Here is a 19969-nt window from a genome sequence, read left to right as displayed (position 1 = left end):
AATTACCTAAGTAACATTAACTTCCACTGCTTGCTTTTCAGGCAAAGTGTACAACAGTTAGGCTAATTATTTTCCACAAACTAACTCCTTGAATGGTTTCATTTAAGAGCAGTAGTTCGTAAATGTATATTTTTATATTTATCAGTCCGTCAATGCGCTTCTGCCACGCTTTTTCTCACTTTTTTTCTTTTTTTATTACAGAGGCAGAGTTTCCTTATTTACATATTATATGCTTTGCTTCCTAGTAGGCCTATAGGCTATATGGACATAGCAAATACACTGAAGAAATTAGACTCTGAAATCAAAAAACTATAAAGATAATTAAGTGATAAATTCAATGCACACTGTAAGCATGACTGTAACACAGTGTATTCATCAGTTATTTCCCCCCCAGCAAAATATAAGGTGAAAAACCATTGATGTGTCCTCTCCCTGTTTTTAGATGAATGTACTGTAGGTACAGTAGCCTCAACTATATGATTACTGCTCCAGTGAACTAAAGCTATAATTAAGGAGGATTGTACAATTAGGATGGGTTTTTATAATTGTACAATCCTCACAAATTATAGTCCCAGTTTACTGGAGAGAACACAAATTGTGTGCTAAGAATGCCAAATAAAATGCACATGGAAGAGGAACATACACGATCCTTTTGTTAAAGAACACAAAAAGAAATAAATCAACTAAAATAATTAAAGGTGTATTGGTCTCTAACCAGTCTGCCGTTGTTAGAACCACTAACACGTGTATAGCACTTTATATATTGCCCTTCATCGCTGACTTCATTTAAAATACATTTGTAACTGTATCGGCCTTTTCTAATTATTTCAACAACTGCCGTAATATATTCACCAAACTTCTAACAGCAATATGAACAGCAGTCTTCATAAGAAGACTGCACAAGATAACAGCACCAAAGACTGTCACATGAATAATTATAGAAAATAATGGTCACAACTTTAAATAATAACAGTGCTTAACTGAACAGCAATATGTTGTATTTTAATACAGGCTAATAAAAATAAGGTAAAACCACTGCTGAGTGAACAGAAAAGGCTCCAGGATTAATAAATCCTGGCTGTTGGCCTGGTCAGGAGCAGGCTAGCTGCACAGAATAACTATCCATGGTAACTTAGATGTATCTGCTATTGTGCAACCAAGTCAAAGCTAAATTCATCCAGGATAAATGGAATATCCAAGCTTAATCCCTTATTGTGGTTTTGTGCAAGTTTGAGAATGGTAGCAGCGGCATGTCTATAGATTATGTTACCATAATCCAGGACTGACAAAAAGACTGCCTCAACTATGCATTTCCTGCAGGGCAAGGGGAAGCTGGATCTGTTTTTATTTAAAAAAGCCATTTTTTCCCCTCAGTTTGTTGATAAGGCTTTTAATATGATTAAATGGAAATGATTCGTCAAGCCAACGTTAAAGAGCCCCTATCATGCTTTTTGGGTTTTCCTCCGTCTTTTAGTGTGTTATGTAGTTGTTTGTGTGTGTGTAATAGATGTAGAAAGAATAGAAAACACACACTCCAAATGGACAGCACTTTTTCTCAACTGCCAAATAACCGGTTTGCCCACATTGTTTGAAATTCCTCAACTAATGATGTCATTGATTGAGAGAGCCAGCCCAGTTGTTCATATGTGCTGCCCATAGGTGCTGCAAGCACAGCCCGCTCAGTGGCTTGTTTGAATTTGGTTGACCAATCACAACAGAATGGGCCAGCTGACTTATCGGATCAGACTGGGCTTTTCAGTTAGGCGGGCCAAGACCTCAGACAGGCGGCAGCAGCAGTGGGCTGTGACAGGAAGTCACAGAAACACTCACAACCTGTTAGATCCGATGTAATAACATTTTATCAGACCCATGTCACAGCTTGTATACAGTCTCCCGTTGTTATTATTATGACAGAGTAGCTGTCAAAATGCTCTACATGTGATCTGTTGCTGATGTTAATAAACAACAGACTGTAGATGATCTATATTCAGAACGTCGCGATCAGCCACACTACATGTGTTCTGTACAGAATAAGCATTTAAATCAAACAACTAGCAATTGAAATCCCTCCAATTCAAAAACAATTAAAAAGTTTATGTAAAACGTCATCATGTTGAGTCGATTCTGAACCAATCAGCTGTTAGATCAGGACCCACCCCATCTGAGGGTTGCCCCCTCCCCCTAAAAATATCATAAAGACCACAGCTGTGTATTGTAAATAATATACACTACACAAATTATTGTTAGTAGTTCAACAATACAGACGCACCTCTCCCTTGCCACATAGCTAGTGGTTTGGTCCACTGCTTGGTTTTCTCCCGTTACGTTTACAGTACACAGTACACGGTACAAGTGAGATTCATGGAGAGAACGAATTGCGTCAGTAAGTAGACTGGCAAGGCTGTTTAATTCACTTTAAAAATCAGAGAAAGTGATTCTTTACTCTAATACAGATGATGCTGAGTCATTGATAAATTAGTCACGTATGTATTACACCCAACGTCCTTTTACTAGTTACAGAAAATGACTTCACTTATCTGGCGAGGGCACTGTGCTTTTCTACATGTGACAAAAGTGTGTGAATGAAACATTAAGTTGTTAAACTTGCCGGCTGGTTGGCTAGTTAGTTAGTTAGTTAGCTTGCTTGCTAGGAGGCTCAGTTCTCAGTTCAGCATCATCTGTATCAGAGAAAAGAATCATGTCATCCAATGTTTAAAGTAGACCTAATTATTTGAGTTCCACAACTACACATATCCTCTACAAGTACAACTGTGGCTGTATTATTTGTGTCCCCTTCAATAATTGCTCTTAAGAAAATGTATGTTTTTTTTTAATTTATTTTCTCTTAGATGAAATTCACGGCCATGCCTTGGACCTTGGATTGTGTCGAAGGAAATGGCGAGCCACTGTGGAGCCTCATCATCCATCATTCCTGAGGAGGGAATCATCTCTTCCTTCACTCCGCCATTGTGATGACACCATTATGGTAGGACCGTGCCACAAGTCGACATTCACTTTGCTTGTATTGTTATCAGGTGCACCCAAAACTAACACTGACTGACCCAGAACATTACTGATCCCAGAGCTTAGAACAGATCCCAAACTGAATTGACTCGAACTTGAAACTTACTGACTAATGTAACAACTCAGGAGACTTGAACATATCAAAGGGAAAACTGCTGGTGAACTTTATCACATTAACAAAGCATGTCCTTAGAATTTTCTTTCTCCATTTTTTTATATGGTTTATACATTATTAAAAAAAAAAAAAAAATTTAAATACAGAAATATTCAAGTTTCAAGTACTTTAATTTATACGCACAACAATTGTAGCAAGAGTAGCAGTTGTTGGCAATGAAAATATTGGATCTCATGCTCACTTTAATAATGCATCATTTAAACAAAATGAGATTCTGAGACATAAAATAATGTTGAAGTTAAATATATAACATATACAATGTGTATACAATTGCCAGTGATTGCAAATGAATAAACTGTTGTATATGTTTAATGAGGAGTAATACATTTATATACAGATGTTTACACACGGTCTGAAATTTGACACTCGTCACTGGCGAATGTCTCGAATATCTGCCATGGCTTTGTTGAAATGTTTATTACTTAAACTAGTTCTGTTTTAATATTCATGTCTTTATTGACACGTGCACAGAGAGACGTGGAGAAAAAAGGGGTTTAACTGGTGTAATGTTTTGCCGGTCTTTATTCTTACGTTCAGCAAACGAGCCGCGCCGTGTCGGGTGTCATGTGCGGTACTCAAGTCTCACGTGTTAGTTAGACCTGTGGTGTCATTGCTGGTTCCTGGACTCTGGTGAGTGGCGGCGCCCATCTTGGTTTAAAAGTGCCGGCATCCAGGCGTTGCGTCTGTGGTGCGGGGCGTGTGTGATTAATGGCTGCGATCACTACAAGCTGATGTACATGATTGGAGTAAGGAAATTGGGGTGAATGCCGATCCTCGATCAGTTAAACAAAATGCCAAAATCAGCTCCGATACAGTGATCGGGATCGGGACATCCCTATTTTTTTTTATCTAACTCATGGCAAGAAGAGATACTTATTTTCGTAACAATCAAGTATCAAAAACTGAGGAGGCTCACGCTGTTGGATGCTGTCCTCCTCTCCTACTTCAACGCCTAACGAATCTATCTCTCTCTCTCCCTGACTCTGTCTTTCACTGGTTGAAGCCTGAAAATATTGTAACAAATTATTAACATAATTAATTACACTGGTCGGACTGTTCAGCTCTGTTTCAGACTGATACCTCCGGTTCAGGCTGGTCCTCATCCTCAACACGTGCCTTTTTTAGTCGCGGAAAATACTTTTCAATACTCATCTGGATTGAAGCAGCAAACATTCAGTGTAAGAGTAAAAAATGACACAACATTATTTATAATACGTTTATTTGATTCACAGCTGCTACATATAGTGTTTTGACCTCGATAACCCGACTGCATTTTACCGCAAACTTGCGACTAGTTAACTTCCTAAAGCAGGCGCAATCGCTTGTTTGCTAAGAGTCGGGTCGGTGATTGTGAATGTGTGATTGTGTAAAGGTGTTCACGAGATAGAGCCGTCTTCTCTCCTTTATGGAGACAGATGCTGTGTGCACGGTGGGCTCGATGGTGTTTTAAGCCTCCAACTTCGCCTTCCAGGCAGCTAACGCTCAACTTAACCCCATAGACAGTATATAAGAATGGACCAACAGATCCCGTTGCTCTGGACGGAGACCAGTGAAGGCCATTAGAAGCACTTTTCCGGTGATGGCTGAGCCTTCTTAGTGTTTTAAAAATAGCTATTTTGAGGCTAGCATAAAAGTGCCCCTAGCACTCCCATTCAAAAGGCCATTTGACAGAAAAACGAAAATACGGTAAATCTTAAAAGTGGCGATTCCGTCCTAAATATGCTTTTAAACTAAAGTTTGACTCGGGTACATTCACAAAAAGACCCTAGGTTGCATTTTGGCGAGAGTTACGCTTTAAGTACAGTAAGTCACTTACCGTCAAGCCCTGTTCATATTAATTAAACGAACTAGACTTTGGGGACAAGTGTAGTTGGATCCTGGCTCTGGTCCCGGATGTAAAAGCCCCCCTCACTGCATTATATTCCATTCAATTCCAGTATTATCTATATATCTATGCATTATATTCCCATATTTTTATTTTTATTTTGAATTGTTACCTGCCACCAGAATTTTCAGCATAAATTGGTGCTTTAAAATGAATCAGAATGCAGGAAATGAAGTCTTTGACCCCCCCTTAATGTGTCCCCCCCCAGAGGCCCATTCTGAGCCAGGAAAAACTTTGTTCAGTATTGAATCATACAGCTATCTGTGAAGTACAAAACAACAAAGAATGAAGCCCATGATTACTGTCATAATCTTTCATTTACTTCCACAATTCCTTAATTGTTTGTGAGAATATAAATGCAAAAACCTTTTGAGGGCCAGTGGCAGCAGCAGCGTACGGACCTCGAAGGTCAAGAGACTCATTGCTTTTTTTCATTCACTGCAACTTATTTTGTTGAAATATTTAAGGGTGTAAATGATGTGCAGAAGCTCTAATTTTGGGTAATATCACATTAGTCTTTGTCTCAAGCGTCTTTGGTGTGAAAAATGGCCTGTAAAATGTGTTGGGCATGACCTCGTTGTCTTTAGTGGTGGCGACGGCCGTGCTTTTAGGCTACTCGTGCTGAAAACTCCTTCACAATGGACTTGGGCTTAAACTATTCCTCGAGTAACTTGAATAATTTGATATATATTGCAAATTAAACACTTAACGTTACCACAACAGCTCAAAGTCAATGCTACCACATCTCATCAGAAAACATCCAGTCTACTCATCCATTCCACGACGCGGACCCGAGTAAATCCGTCCTATGAGGAAGCTACACCAAACACAACAACTACCAAAAACAAAGGCAAGAAAATATTTAGTGGTGACCACAAGTTGATCTAAAGAGCCGAATTGTTGACTGTACCTTCGGAAAAACAGCTGATTGTTACGCACCTCTTTCTCTCACTCACTCTGTCTCCCCTTCACGGAGAAACAGCTGATCAACGATCTACTAGCATAATGTGTAACAGAGCTGTGCAGTATTGTAACATTGTAATCAAATACATATATGTAATACGTAATACATACATATACTGTATGTAGCTATACTGAGCTATAGATCACTCAGGTTGAAAACTTGTAGTTCTGAAAGTTATGTTGCACAATTTAAAGGCTATGTTAATGTATTATAATTTTAATGTATGCCTTTGTTTGAGGTTGTTATTGCATTTCAGAAGATATTTTCTTTAAAAACAGAATGTAATATGGCACTTAAATGCAGTAAATAAGTTCAGTATTTTGACATACAGTGGGTACGGAAAGTATTCAGACCCCTTTAAATGTTTCACTCTTTGTTTCATTGCAGCCATTTGCTAAAATCAAAAAAGTTCATTTTATTTCTCATTAATGTACACTCAGCACCCCATCTTGACAGAAAAAAACAGAAATGTAGAAATTTTTGCAAATCTATTAAAAAAGAAAAACTGAACTATCACATGGTCATAAGTATTCAGACCCTTTGTTGTGACACTCATATTTAACTCACATGCTGTCCATTTCTTCTGATCCTCCTTGAGATGATTGTACTCCTTCATTGGAGTCCTGCTGTGTTTAATTAAACTGATTGGACTTGATTAGGAAAGGCACACATCTGTCTATATAAGACCTTACAGCTCACAGTTCATGTCAGAGCAAATGAGAATCATGATGTCGAAGGAACTGCCCAAGGAGCTCAGAGACAGAATTGTGGCAAGGCACAGATCTGGCCAAGGTTACAAAATAATTTCTGCAACACTCAAGGTTCCTAAGAGCACAGTGGCCTCCATAATCCTTAAATGGAAGAAGTTTGGGACGACCAGAACTCTTCCTAGACCTGGCCGTCCAGCCAAACTGAGCAATCGTGGAGAAGAGCCTTGGTGAGAGAGGTAAAGAAGAACCCAAAGATCACTGTGGCTGAGCTGCAGTAGGGAGATGGGAGAAAGTACCCACTGTATAATATAATTGTATGCAATTTAAGCAATAAAAATGTTGCTTTTCCCAAAATGAAACCACTCTATTGTATATTTATTATTGCTCTTCAATACAATAAAAGTATTTCTTATCCAATTACTCGATTTAAATCGATGAAATAATTGGTAGAATACTCGATTACTAAAATAATCGATAGCTGCAGCCCTACAATGGACCACATATGATATTATCTTAAGCACTCATGTCTCACAGTGTTGGGCTGAGTTGAAGTTCAATGGTTAGAAAACCAGTCATCAGTTTGTGTGTGTACAGCACACCATTTTGGTGCTTCCAAACCCAGACTCCAGTTGAGACGATGTCTCTAAAAATGCTCATCAGATAGCAGACAAATCACATTCATATTGTTCCTGCTCCCTCCAGCATTTATTTCCTTTGAGACTAATGTAGTATACATGTACAGGGGACTTATTTTATCAAAAATAAGGGACAAATATAAAGAGAGAAAAATAAATTTAGACCCTCCACTGGGTCTTAATGAAAAGAACAAGTCTCTAAGGAATTTAATTAGTAGTCAAAAGGAGTATGTACTGCGTAAAACACACTGACCATATCGGACAGCCCTGTCACACATAATGAGCTGCTTTGGTAATCTTCAAAAAAGGAGCACTTTTTTTTACTTTTTATATTTTTACTTATTCATTGTATATACTTTTACACTAATTATACATAAATACAAAGTAGTACATGTGACACTTTTCAAAGCAATAAAATAGGCAATAAGCCAGAGGCAATTGGAGATACGTGCCGTTAGTCACTGGCAGAGGCAGCCACTATCCTCCACTGTGATATTTTACATTTTGTCTGAGGAGAGAGTTTCTTAGTATCAACAGTTTAGAGGTGTATTTGTCTTGATTTCTTGGCCTCTTGGGGGATGTGCAAGATGCTGTCAACCCAACATTGACATGTAATCACTGCTAAAAGCTGACATGTTAGCAAACAGTTGCCTATTTAAATGACCTGCAGACACGTAGCAACATTAGCATCCATCCATCTAGGTGGAAGTCCTGTTTGTGGTGATCTGATGAAAGTCCAATAATATATATATATATTTATTTTTTATTTTTTTTTAAGCTGTATCTAGCTAAAAAGAATGAAGCCCGACGAAACCAGAGGTTTAATTACACTTTAGATTATAGTTTATTAACATATAAAATATTGACTTAGTATCTCAATATGTTGAATTAGTATCTCAGAATATTGACTGAGAACCTCAAAGTAATACACTTTAAAATACTGACTTAGAATCTCAATATATTGACTTAGTATCTCAATATATTGACTTAATATCTTAAAATATTGACTTAGTATCTCAATATATTGACTTAATAACTCAAAATATTGACTTAGTATCTCAATATATTGACTTAGTAACTCAGAATATTGACTAAGAATCTCAAAGTAATGAGAAACCTTAAAATATTGACTAAGAATCTCAAAATATTGACTTAGTATGTCAATATATTGACTTAGTATCTCAATTTATTTCACTTAATATCTCAAAATATTGACTTAGTATCTCTATATATTGACTTAATATCTCAAATGATTGACTTAGTATCTCAGAATATTGACTAAGAATCTCAAAATATAGACTTAGAATATCAATATTATGCCCCTTTAATACCCAATCCTGACACTCACCTGTTTCCAATTAACCTGTTCACCTGTGGAATGTTCCAATCAGTCTTTTATTGCCCCTGTCCCAGCTTTTTTGGAACTTGTTGCAGGCATCAAATTCAAAATGAGTGAATATTTGCAAAAAAAACAATAAAGTCTGAGTCTCAGTTGAAAATAATTTGCAAATCATTATATTCTGTTTTTAATGTTTTACACAACATCCCAACTTCATTGGAATTGGGGTTTGTAGATGAAGTAGTCCATTCTGATATACATTTTCTACCTGACAGAATAAGCTACCCTACTTATTTCTGCTTCTAAGATGTTACCAAATGTTGTACTCACAGTAGTGATAATAATAATGAATAATCACACCTTTTAAACTAGCAGCTTCCTGCTCCAGTATGTGGTTAATAAACTTTCACAACTGGAACACGTAAGTGATAAGTGCCCTGCTCAACGACCAGGAATTCAAAGCACTGAAAAAACATCTTAATTTGTGCAGTTGAGAGAAAGATGTCAGTATAAAATTGGTTAGAAAAGTTCTCAAAGCTTTTAGAAATTATATAACATAGAATAAAAATCTCCTGACATTTAGACAAATTTGTAATGTATGTAGAAAAACCCAGTAATGACCTGGAGAACCAAAAGTGAAAAAGCAGAGTACAACCATACAAACTGAGGTTTAATCCTCATATTGACAAATTATTTGAGAAATGAAAGAAAAGTGTCACTAAACTAAATCCAAAGTAAGAGAGCAAATGGAAACCCTTTATAATTTCAAGAGACTTAGAGTTGATTTTGTGTATATGCTAAATGTTAGGTCACTTTTTAATGTTGGTCAGGGGGGAAAAGCCCTATGATCCATCCAGCTACAATTTTGACAAACTGGAAATTAAAAAAAAATAATGAGCCAAACCTTAATGGGAATGTTTATGCAGATACAACATTTTGATTAAAATCAGTGGATTCTCCTTTAACAATAAAATGTGCAACTTTTCCTGCCCAGCAAGAGGTCTGGTTCATTATACCACCATGGTTAAAGGTGCAGTAGGTAAGACTTATAAAACTAACTTTCTGTCATATTTGCTAAAACTGACCCTATGTTCCAGTAGAACTACATGAAGCAGGTCATTTAAAAAAAATCTGGCTCCTCTGGCTCCACCTACAGCCTGTAGTGTGATTTGCAAAAATCCACAGCTCCCTGTTCAGATGCACCAATCAGGGCCAGGGGGGGTGTCTAGCTTTGTGTCAATCACTGCTCACGCACCAGCATTCATTCTCCCTTGTGGGGGGAGGGGCCTAGGAGACCGTTTTGGGCTTTAGCGGTAAGGGGGGGAGGGACTGAGAAGTTGATGTTCAAATTTTTGGGCTAAGTCCTGGATCTTCACAATCCTACCTACAGCACCTTTAACACTTACAACTAGTGTTTTTTTTTTCAGTCAACTGATTTAAATTGCCAAACATTGTGTATAACATAAATTAGTCTAATCTAACCAGTGCTAAGAATATCTTTCTACCTTTTTGAAGGGGAATCTTGTGTTTTCTCTCAGATCTGTTCCTTAATCAGAGACGGTCTTGGAGCTCCTCATGGAGCATCAGGATAGGAAACGTCCCCGACCACAGCACGTTTGCATGTTCAGAATAATCACACGCCCAAAGTACAGCAGCCTCAGCTGGCCTCCATAGTGATGTCTGTTTTGTGCGTCTGCCAGCATACAGCTGTGGGTATTAACAGCACACTTCCATCCAAGTGCTTCTTCCAACCCAGGAGTTGAAAATCCTGCATAACTGATTTTTCTCAAAATAAACATCAAAGTCAATCCAAAACATAAAAAAAAAAAACTTCTGACATGAAATAATGCAACATACGTAGATCAGTTTTATATTCACAAGATTAATTTCCACTGACATCCTGTTATCCAGGTGCATGAGCATGACTATACACTTCATAATGTATGTCTATACAATGAATTGCATCCAGTGCCCATTATAAAATAAAATATCTGTACAACAACACAGGAGAAATATATAATCTGCTACTAAAAATATAAATCCATGTAACATTTTACTCTATCTTCAATATCAAATACTGCATTAACAGTTATATCCTGTTTGTTTTTCTGAATCTCTCTGAACTGTGACTAAGACAATAAGACCTGTTTGGTTTGTTTAATAAGCATCACTGCAGTCTCAGGTGTTCTTTCATATGTACTCTATACAGTATAACTCATATGAGTTCAGCATGGGCCCGCTTGAAGTCGTGGATGAACTGACAGATCAACCCAAAGAGTTCCTGGGAGTCTTGATCCGCCAGTTCACCGAATTTAACCTTGACGGGAGAGAAAAACAGGATTAATTGCTAAATTAAAAACTTTAGTCTGACAGCAATTGCACTCTCTGAGACCTTTCATTTTATACAAACTATTTTACAATTAGCACCTGCATTCACTTGAGGAAGGTAACTGGTGTGTGGGGCATGCAAATTCTTCTTAACAATGGTCTTCTGATATAATTACCTCATATACTGCCTCAGCATGCAATCCATTCCTTGATTGCTGAATTAATACTTATACATAGGTGGTTATGGCATAATAATGTCAGTAATTCTCAAGTCAAACTTTATTAGAAAGGGTCACAGTTGCTAAGCGTACTAATTGACTTATTACATGCTGTTGACTGTGCAGGTTGAAGTTCAAGCTCAAACTATGCTGCTGTCACCCATTTTCTATACTTTTATTATGTTTAACAGATTTAAAAAGGCCATAAGTTGCTGTATTTCCTTATTTTGTGACATGATTACTGACATTATTTACTACAAATTCATTCATTACAGACGTTTTAAAGGAATTGTTTGACATTTTGGGATATACGCTTATTCACTTTCTTGCTGTGAGTTAGATGAGTAGAGAGGTACTCCTCACATCTCTACAGTAATGTAGCTTGAGCCACCAGCCGGTTAGCATAGCGAGGAGCAGTTTCCTGGCAAAACTAGCAGAGACTTCAGGAAGTAACTATCCAACACTATTTCTCAGATAGAAGCCGCCCCCCCATAAAACAGTGACTTGGTCACGGCAGCTAGTTTTGGTTGGTTTGAGCAGATTGAGGTTTTTTGTCATTGGTCAATGGCAGAGTCATGCAATCCCTTTGAATGTTTTCAAAGTTTCAGGGTGCCTAATCAAAGCCACATATTTCTGCATGGAGAAAGTTGAACTGCTCAATAGAAGCCAAGCCTGGCAAAAACAAATTTAGCTTGGTAGCAACAAAGTGATAATCTTTAGCATCGGGACACTTCTAATGAAGCATTGCATTATTTCAGGCAAAGAATTGAAGGTGAGCTTAACTTCCTACTTATAAGCTTTATGTTTGGTATTGTATATTTTACTAAGATTTCATGTTCAGGTGTTATCCAATACAGTTTGCAGCTCTGTTTTTAAGAGCTCTCTCAAACAGCAGAAGCCTTTTCGTCGTGTAACTATTTGCTATAAATGGTCAATTACTTGGCAAGCTTTGCAAGAATCACTTCACTAAAAGATGGACGAATGGAACAATTAAAACCTAGATATACCCCAATTCCTGCTATAAAACCTCAGAATAGTTTAAACACAAAATTATGAACTTTAAACTGACATATTTCATAAAACATATTTTAGATTAGATTCAGATGTTGAATGAATTAATGATTGCACCCGTCTGTAAATAATTACACTGGCAAAGTAACACCTAAGTTGTCATTGAAACGTCCCTTAGCTCTTTCAAATTGCTACACACAGGTGTAAGACATTTGCTTTCAACAAAGTCCCTAATAGCAAAAGGGAGATGATTAGCACCTGTTACTCTCACATCAGATGTGCATATTAGCCTATTTGCATACTTTTCTCCTAGAATTGTAATGGTAACATTCCCCTATATTACATATCAATTGATGCAAACGCTTTTTGCCTGTTAGTTGGTCAGCCTCGTTGATTTGTGTGCATGTTAAATATTGGCATGCATTTTTTACAAACGCATGCTGTGCCCAATAAAGCCAACACGTCTACAAACCACACTTCAAAAAGGCGTTTGATCTATAAATCAATGTGTCTCCACTTAAATGAGTGAGGATAAGAAGGATACAGAGATTGACTGCTGGTTTATTTTTTATACTGTACTATACTATAACTTTTATTCTCGTATTTCATCTGTTTTTAATTAATTCTTTATTTTTATCGTTTTTATGTAAAGCACTTTGAATTGCCCTGTTGCTGAAATGTGCTATACAAATGAAGCTGCCTTGCCTTGGTTGTGTATCGTACCGTGGTGGTTAGTGCTAAGCTACAAAATGAAATAAACAATTTATTTGCATATTTGGTGTACTGAATCTACCAATGTGCAGTAGTAGAATTTAATTTTAAAAATAGCACTTTAGCTTTAATTTATAAGCACCATACAGTATAGACATATAATAAATGGTTTATAACACACTAGTATGTAGTTGTAAGCAGCTATAAGTGCTTATTAATGTATTTTCCAACAAATCTACTCTAATCTTGGTGCAACAGGTAATGAATGACAATTTAGTAAACATGGTTGCAATTATATAAAATATTTCTTTATATATTAAGTTATCACTGTAAAAATACTGCACATTAAACAATCCCTTATATCTGCTTACAACTAGATTATAGTGAGTTATAAACCATTTCTTGCTATTTAAATACAGTAATTATAAATGCTAAATAAGGAGGGTTAAAAAAAAATTAAAATAGATAAAAGACCAGATCCTGACATGCATCATGTATCAACTGCAGGTTTGAGCCATTTGCTTAAAGAAGCGAAATTAAAAGCACCTTATTTGCGGTCACCGAGGTGGAATCGTTTTTGTTATTGTGTCTTACTGACATGGTGTATTACATGAAGACAAGCTGGTAATGTGACATAACTGTCAACTTTTATTGTTGATGTCATGACAAGGCATGCAACATGTCAGACTTGTTTGGAAAGTATCAAATTATGAGAAATTAGAGCGGATATGTAACAAAGCAAGTTACATAAAATGTCTCCTCCTATTTGTTATTTTTTTAAATCATGCCATAACCACTACAAATAAGAGACCTCTCCAAAATCAACCCCCCAATAATTTCCATGAGCTTTGTCTATGTTAATACATTTGCATCCTGGCTATTCAAGGACATAATTATCAATTCTCCTCCCCCTCTAACAAGATGTGACTTAACATGACGTCTTTTCCCCCACCACAGCCCAGTCAGTCTCAATAATTTCTCCAACGCTCCTGAAGGGGTTTATTATACATGCAGGAGGTTTCAGACAAACACTTTTAGAACAGGGTCTCCACACAGTGAAATCAGAGTAGGAGGGGTGGGACTGGGGACTAAGGGTTGGGCTGTGTCCATCTTTAAATGCCACTCGTCTGATTTAGACTAAACTTAGAGGAGTGATGCTTAATGGCTCTGGTATTTACAGTTAGTCCCAATTGCTTTGGCACAATTCTCGAATGATAATGAATATTTACAACATGTGCAAACCACCAAAACCACTAGCCACTTGTTCACAACATATTTGAATCTCTAATCCAAATGAAATATTGCAGATGTTTAAGCACATCTTTGCAAATGAGTAAGTACAATTTTCTATAATTTACACAATTACCAGTTACATATATTTTCCTGACCAAAACTGATTATGTTGCTTCTCGAGTTGATTGGCACATCTGGCGTGTTAGCATGTTGGATGTTTTTCCATTCATATAGCCTACAAGGCTCAGTTCTGGGGCCTCTCCTGTTTAACATCTACATTCTTCCACTGGCTCAAATTATGGAAAACAATAAAATAAGTTACCATAGTTATGCGGATGACACACAAATTTATATAACCTTATCGCCAGGGGACTATAGTCCAATACAACAACTGACTAAATGCATTGAACAAATTAACGACTGGATGTGCCAGAATTTTCTTAAATTAAAAGACGAAAAAACTGAGGTGGTTGTTTTTGGAGCAAAAGTCGAACGATTAAAAGTCAGCACTCAGCTTCAAACGACAATGTTAAAAACAACAGACAAAGCCAGAAATCTTGGTGTAGTCATGGACTCAGACCTGAATTTTAACAGCGACATTAAGAGAATTACAAAGTCAGCCTATTACCACCTTAAAAATATATCAAGGGTTAAAGGACTTATGTCTCAGCAGGATTTGGAAAAACCTGTCCATGCTTTTATCTTCAGTAGACTTGACTACTGTAACGGTGTCTTTACAGGTCTCCCTAAAAAATCAATCAGACAGCTGCAGCTGATTCAGAACACTGCTGCTCGAGTCCTCTCTAACACCAAGAAAGTGGATCACATCACTCCAGTACTGGCTTCCAGTGCCTCAATGAATTGATTTCAAAATACTTTTGCTGGTTTATAAATCACTAAACGGTTTAGGGCCAAAATACATTTCTGATCTGCTACTACGCTATGACCCACCCAGACCTCTCAGGTCGTCTGGGACAGGTCTGCTTGTTGTCCCCAGAGTCAGAACTAAACAGGGGGAAGCAGCATTCAGTTTTTACGTTCCACATATCTGAAACAAACTCCCAGAAAACTGCAGGTCCGCAGCAACTCTCAGTTCTTTTAAATCAAAGCTAAAGACCTATCTTTTTGATGTTGCCTTTCTTTAAATAACTGTTCATTTGTTATACTGAAGTTGCACTGATGACACTGTATGACATTCTATAACTGCTCTTTAATGTTTAATTTCTTATACTGCACTGTAACTTTTATTCACGTATTTTATCTCTCAGTTCTTTAATTTCTTATACTGCACTGTCAGTTTTATTCTTGTCTTTTATCTAGTGGTATTTTTGAACAGATAACGGACATATTTCTGAGAATTTCTCCAACGCGGGTGTGACATAGATTAGAACTCAAAAAACACGGGTGTGACAATAGATTATCCATACAAGGACCACGTCTGTGAACTTGTCAGATATTTCTGTGAACTTATCAAGAGACAGACTGTGAACTGTCCCTGATTTAGCATTTAGCTTTGTAGCGACGGCTACATCGTAGTGAAAAGTAGAACTACTGCAATTTTGTAATGGGTAACGAAAACACCAAGTAACCGGAGCCAAAAGGACCTGTGGTCGGAGAACTTTTTTAAATTAAAATTTATTTATTTTTTTAATAATTTTTACCTGCTCTTTAATGTTTTATGTAAAGCACTTTGAATCACCCTGTTGCTGAAATGTGCTATATAAATAAAGCTGCCTTGCTTTGCCTTACAATGATGGAGCAATGCCGTCATTGTTTTATACACAACTCTCTCTCCGTTGCTGTTATGGCTGACCAGGAACCCACTTCCGGGTCTTCCAGCTCTGGCTTTTTTAATTTGCGCTTAGTCTATATCGACGACGTTTAATTTCTGGGATTGTACAGGTGCCGCCGGAAATTCCGCCGGATGTACCTAATTTTCGGCCGGACATCCGTCACTTTACGTTTCCTTTGTGTTGGCATTCCAAACTCGGGTGGATTTCTGAGGACTATGTTTAACTGCTCCTCAGATCTCTGCAGGGTAAATCCAGACAGCTAGCTAGACTATCTGGCCAATCTGAGTTTTCTGTTGCACGACTAAAACTACTTTTAAACATACACAAGTTTCTTTTCTATTTTGCAGAGGCACTGTCATTGAGTCCGGCGCTTAGCTCCGCCCAAGACAATTGTGATTGGTTTAAAGAAATGCAAATAAACCAGTGCACATTTTTCTCCCATCCCGAATTGTTGTGTGGACTACCCAGACCTTCCTCCGTAGCGCTGCGGAGAAAGGTCTGGCAATGCGAGACAAATTTGTGCTTGACATAGTGTGACTGACTTGCACGCCAATCTGCTCGTTGTGCTAACATCAGCAAATTGCCAGGCAGGAATTACACTTATGAATTTGGTTGCGCATTATGTGCATCAATCTACAATTTACAATTCCTTCACGGTGTTACAGTGTTAGGCTATACATTATTTTTCCTTTTTGTATTATATTGTGCTGTCTAAGTTTTTTGTGTACTGTGTACTGTAAGATAGTTACTATACATAATTAAAAATACAGCTATAATTTCCATAGAAATGTGAGTAAAAAAAGTACTGTTCAAAATGTGCATATTCAGTTTGATACGCAATAGCATGAAATGTGGATATAGGGAACATTTCCAGGGTTCACTGTGCCATACTACTGTAACACATCTAAACATTTTGACCACCATTGTTTACACAGTTCCGAAGGAATGTTTCATTTCGAGGGCAATGACTTTTTATATGAGACAATACTGTAACTGTTTAGAAGCATTTGTTAAACATTTTAGGTGAGTTATGACCTTTTGCAGGTGAGCTATGGTGTTGTGCTGTACGTACCTTTTGGCTATTTTGACAAATGCAACTCGAGCTTTGAAAATGTTAACACTGTTTCAAGAAATGAGCCAAAGCAATTAAGAAAAACTCTAAAGAAAACACAGAATAGACTGATGGGGATGCTACATTTGGGGAGGGGAAGTACATTTATTAATGCTAAAAAAAGAAAAAAAAAAAAATCTGTATTTTTGACACTGCTGCCTGATGATTAAAAACAACTCCTGGCCTGAAAGGGACACTACAGTTAAAGGTCAAATTGGTACATTTTAAAAGGCCACAGCCATTACACCACTAAACTAAAAGTTTTCTAAAATACACAGAGGAATGATTTATACTGACATCCTAAGGCTTTATCTTGGATTTCACTTTAAAGGAATAGTTTCAGTCATTTTGGGGAATACGTTTACAGTAAATGGGAGAAGATGCCCTCCCTAAGAAGATTGAAATACTCTACAAGGTGTTTTTATATGTACAGTATATTGATGCATAAACCAACCTAGTGTGGGGGGGGGGGGTGTAATATGTTGGTAGTAGAGTATTTGAAAGTAGTTGTTTTAAAAAGCTATTCTAAAATCTGGAGAAAAAAGAATGCCATCTGGAGTAAATTACATTTTTGATATCTACAAATGATATCATTTATATCATTAAGACTATCACAAGCATGTGTTAGTTATTGATTTCTCTTTTAGACTGAGCAACAATATTTAAAAAAAAAATTTAAACAGACTTTTGTTAAATGATATCTAGCTTTAAATAATTTCTGCCAAACAAAATAAAATACAATTTTGTCATCATTTTTGCATCACAAAGAGAGGTCCATGACTAAATTATGAATGACGAGATTTCCTGTCCTCACATGGAACTATAATATAATGTCTTAATGTCAGAGCTCATTTTGCTCAAAACCAATAGAGGGCGTCTCGTCTCGCCCCAGATGTGCATGTTTCACATGTTTGTGACTATCAAATACATTACCTTGTAGCTTCAAACTAATGAGGTGTTTGATACAAAATACAGAGAGAGGAAGAATTAGGTCCTCAAAATCTGCTGATGGGCAAAAGTCCAATGCAAAAGCAAGTAAGATGCACATTTACACACTTCCTGAATGTAGGCAACACATAGACATTCGTTTTACTGGCATTTGTTGGGCGCAGTCTGAGTTACATGTGGGTGGACATCTTCTCCCATAGTATCTTTATTTGATATCTTGCCAAAAGTTATATGAGAAGACCAATACCACTTATGTTTGTATAAAGACTGGAAACATGAGTCTTTTTACAAGGGACTTCTAAAGCTCACTAATTAACACGTTATATCTTGATTATTTCACCTGTACAAAAATCAAAGTGTAAAAGTGACAAGTTTTGGATTTACGGGCATTTTGTCAAGGGCAGTGATGGGGATACTCCAGGAAGTCACCTAGGCTACCTGTTTTCCTCCTGTCCTCCTGTCGTTATGCTAAGCTGAGCTAACTAGCTGCTGACTATAGCTTCATATTTACTGCACAGGCATTTGTCATCTCATTCTCTGCAAAAGAGCGAATAAGCATTTTTTACCAAAATGTCGAACTAATTCTTTACGTTGTGGAAGCCAAGACATGATTTATCTCATTAAATATACACCAGTCTCAAAATAGATAAATTCAAGAAGGATGTGCATTTACTTTATAGCCTTGACTGTGTTTAGTAACCTCCCCCTTTGCTTACTCGTGTGCGAGTTGTGGAAATGGTTTGCAGCACTCAGGAATCTAATTGTGGGCCTAATATAACACTTCCCTATAACAATTCCCTACCAGTCCTAAAGCTCACAGCTCAGGCTGTAATATCTCTGTGCTCAAACACACCAGGATAGGTCTTTATAAAGATGGATTGTCCATAGAGATATGGGAAAGGTGAGAAAATAGGCCCTACTTTTGTATTGATTGTTTTTGGTGGGGACTCTATTAAAAAAAAAAAGACGTAGCACCTGTTAAGATGTCAAAGTAGGCGTAAGCTATATAAACCTAATCTAACCAGGTTAGTGAGCAAAGGAAATGTCTTCCTTTATAAACTGTGTGATAAAAGAATACGCAAACTGGTACCTCCACTAAATCTCATGATATGTGTGAGGGGATTTTCTTTTAGGAGAGATCTGATGTCAACACAAAGGCTGAAAGGCAATTACAGTTCTCCGACAAACTCATTAAAGAATATCATCATTTTTGGTCTCAGAGAGTCCACTCAACATCAGAGAGCATTCAAATCAAAAATAGTACAAATATCAATGAATCCATTGTAATCAATATATTTAAAAATGAAAAAAGGATTTCTCCAAACAAGCAGCAAACCAAAGAATGTTTTGGTATGCGTCCTTGTGGGCTAATACATTGCTTTTAAAAAAAAAAAAAAGAACTATCAGAAACCCACCAGGGGTGCTCGTGCAGCTTCTCGTTTTTAAACCTTTGTAGACCATTCATCAATGTGACATAGCACATTAAGGGTCAGGATGAACTTGCCTCTCACACTTTCTGGCTACAGTAGACAGCGGAAACTGTTCAGTAATCCTGAAGAAATTATCCAAAGTAGGAAGTATAGCGTATTTCAAGGCTGCAAATTTATATTTATGTCCTACTGGGTATTGCTGCTGTGCATGTTTTGAATGTGTCAAATCGGTAATCAGTGTTGCTTGGCTGGGTTTTGTGGCTTCGTGCTTGGAAGGCTACATGTACTGAATAGTAGGAATTGTTTATGTATGACTGTACTAATGTTTTGCTGCTTAATGGCTTGTGCACTTGTCTTGAGAATGCTTATTTTGTTGCTGTCTTTATGGTGTGTTGTTGTTAGGCTTGTGTTGATTGGCAATAGCAACGTATATCGACGATTGGAGGGATGATGG

General features: G+C 37.2%; 1 protein-coding gene across 1 annotated transcript in view; it reads right to left on the bottom strand.

Moving 5' to 3' along the window:
* Positions 1–10576: 10576 nt before the first annotated feature.
* LOC144521288 (uncharacterized) overlaps positions 10577–19969 on the bottom strand; it is a 40623-nt gene continuing 31230 nt past the window's right edge. Inside the window, exon 17 of the mRNA XM_078255792.1 lies at positions 10577–11049. Within this exon, the coding sequence (XP_078111918.1) occupies positions 10948–11049 (102 nt within the window). The 3' untranslated portion in view covers positions 10577–10947. The remainder of the gene's footprint in view (positions 11050–19969) is intronic.

This window comes from Sander vitreus, chromosome 7 (assembly GCF_031162955.1).
Source record: "Sander vitreus isolate 19-12246 chromosome 7, sanVit1, whole genome shotgun sequence".
Classification (NCBI taxonomy): Eukaryota; Metazoa; Chordata; class Actinopteri; order Perciformes; family Percidae; genus Sander; species Sander vitreus.
This window is presented reverse-complemented; position numbering and strand designations above follow the sequence as displayed.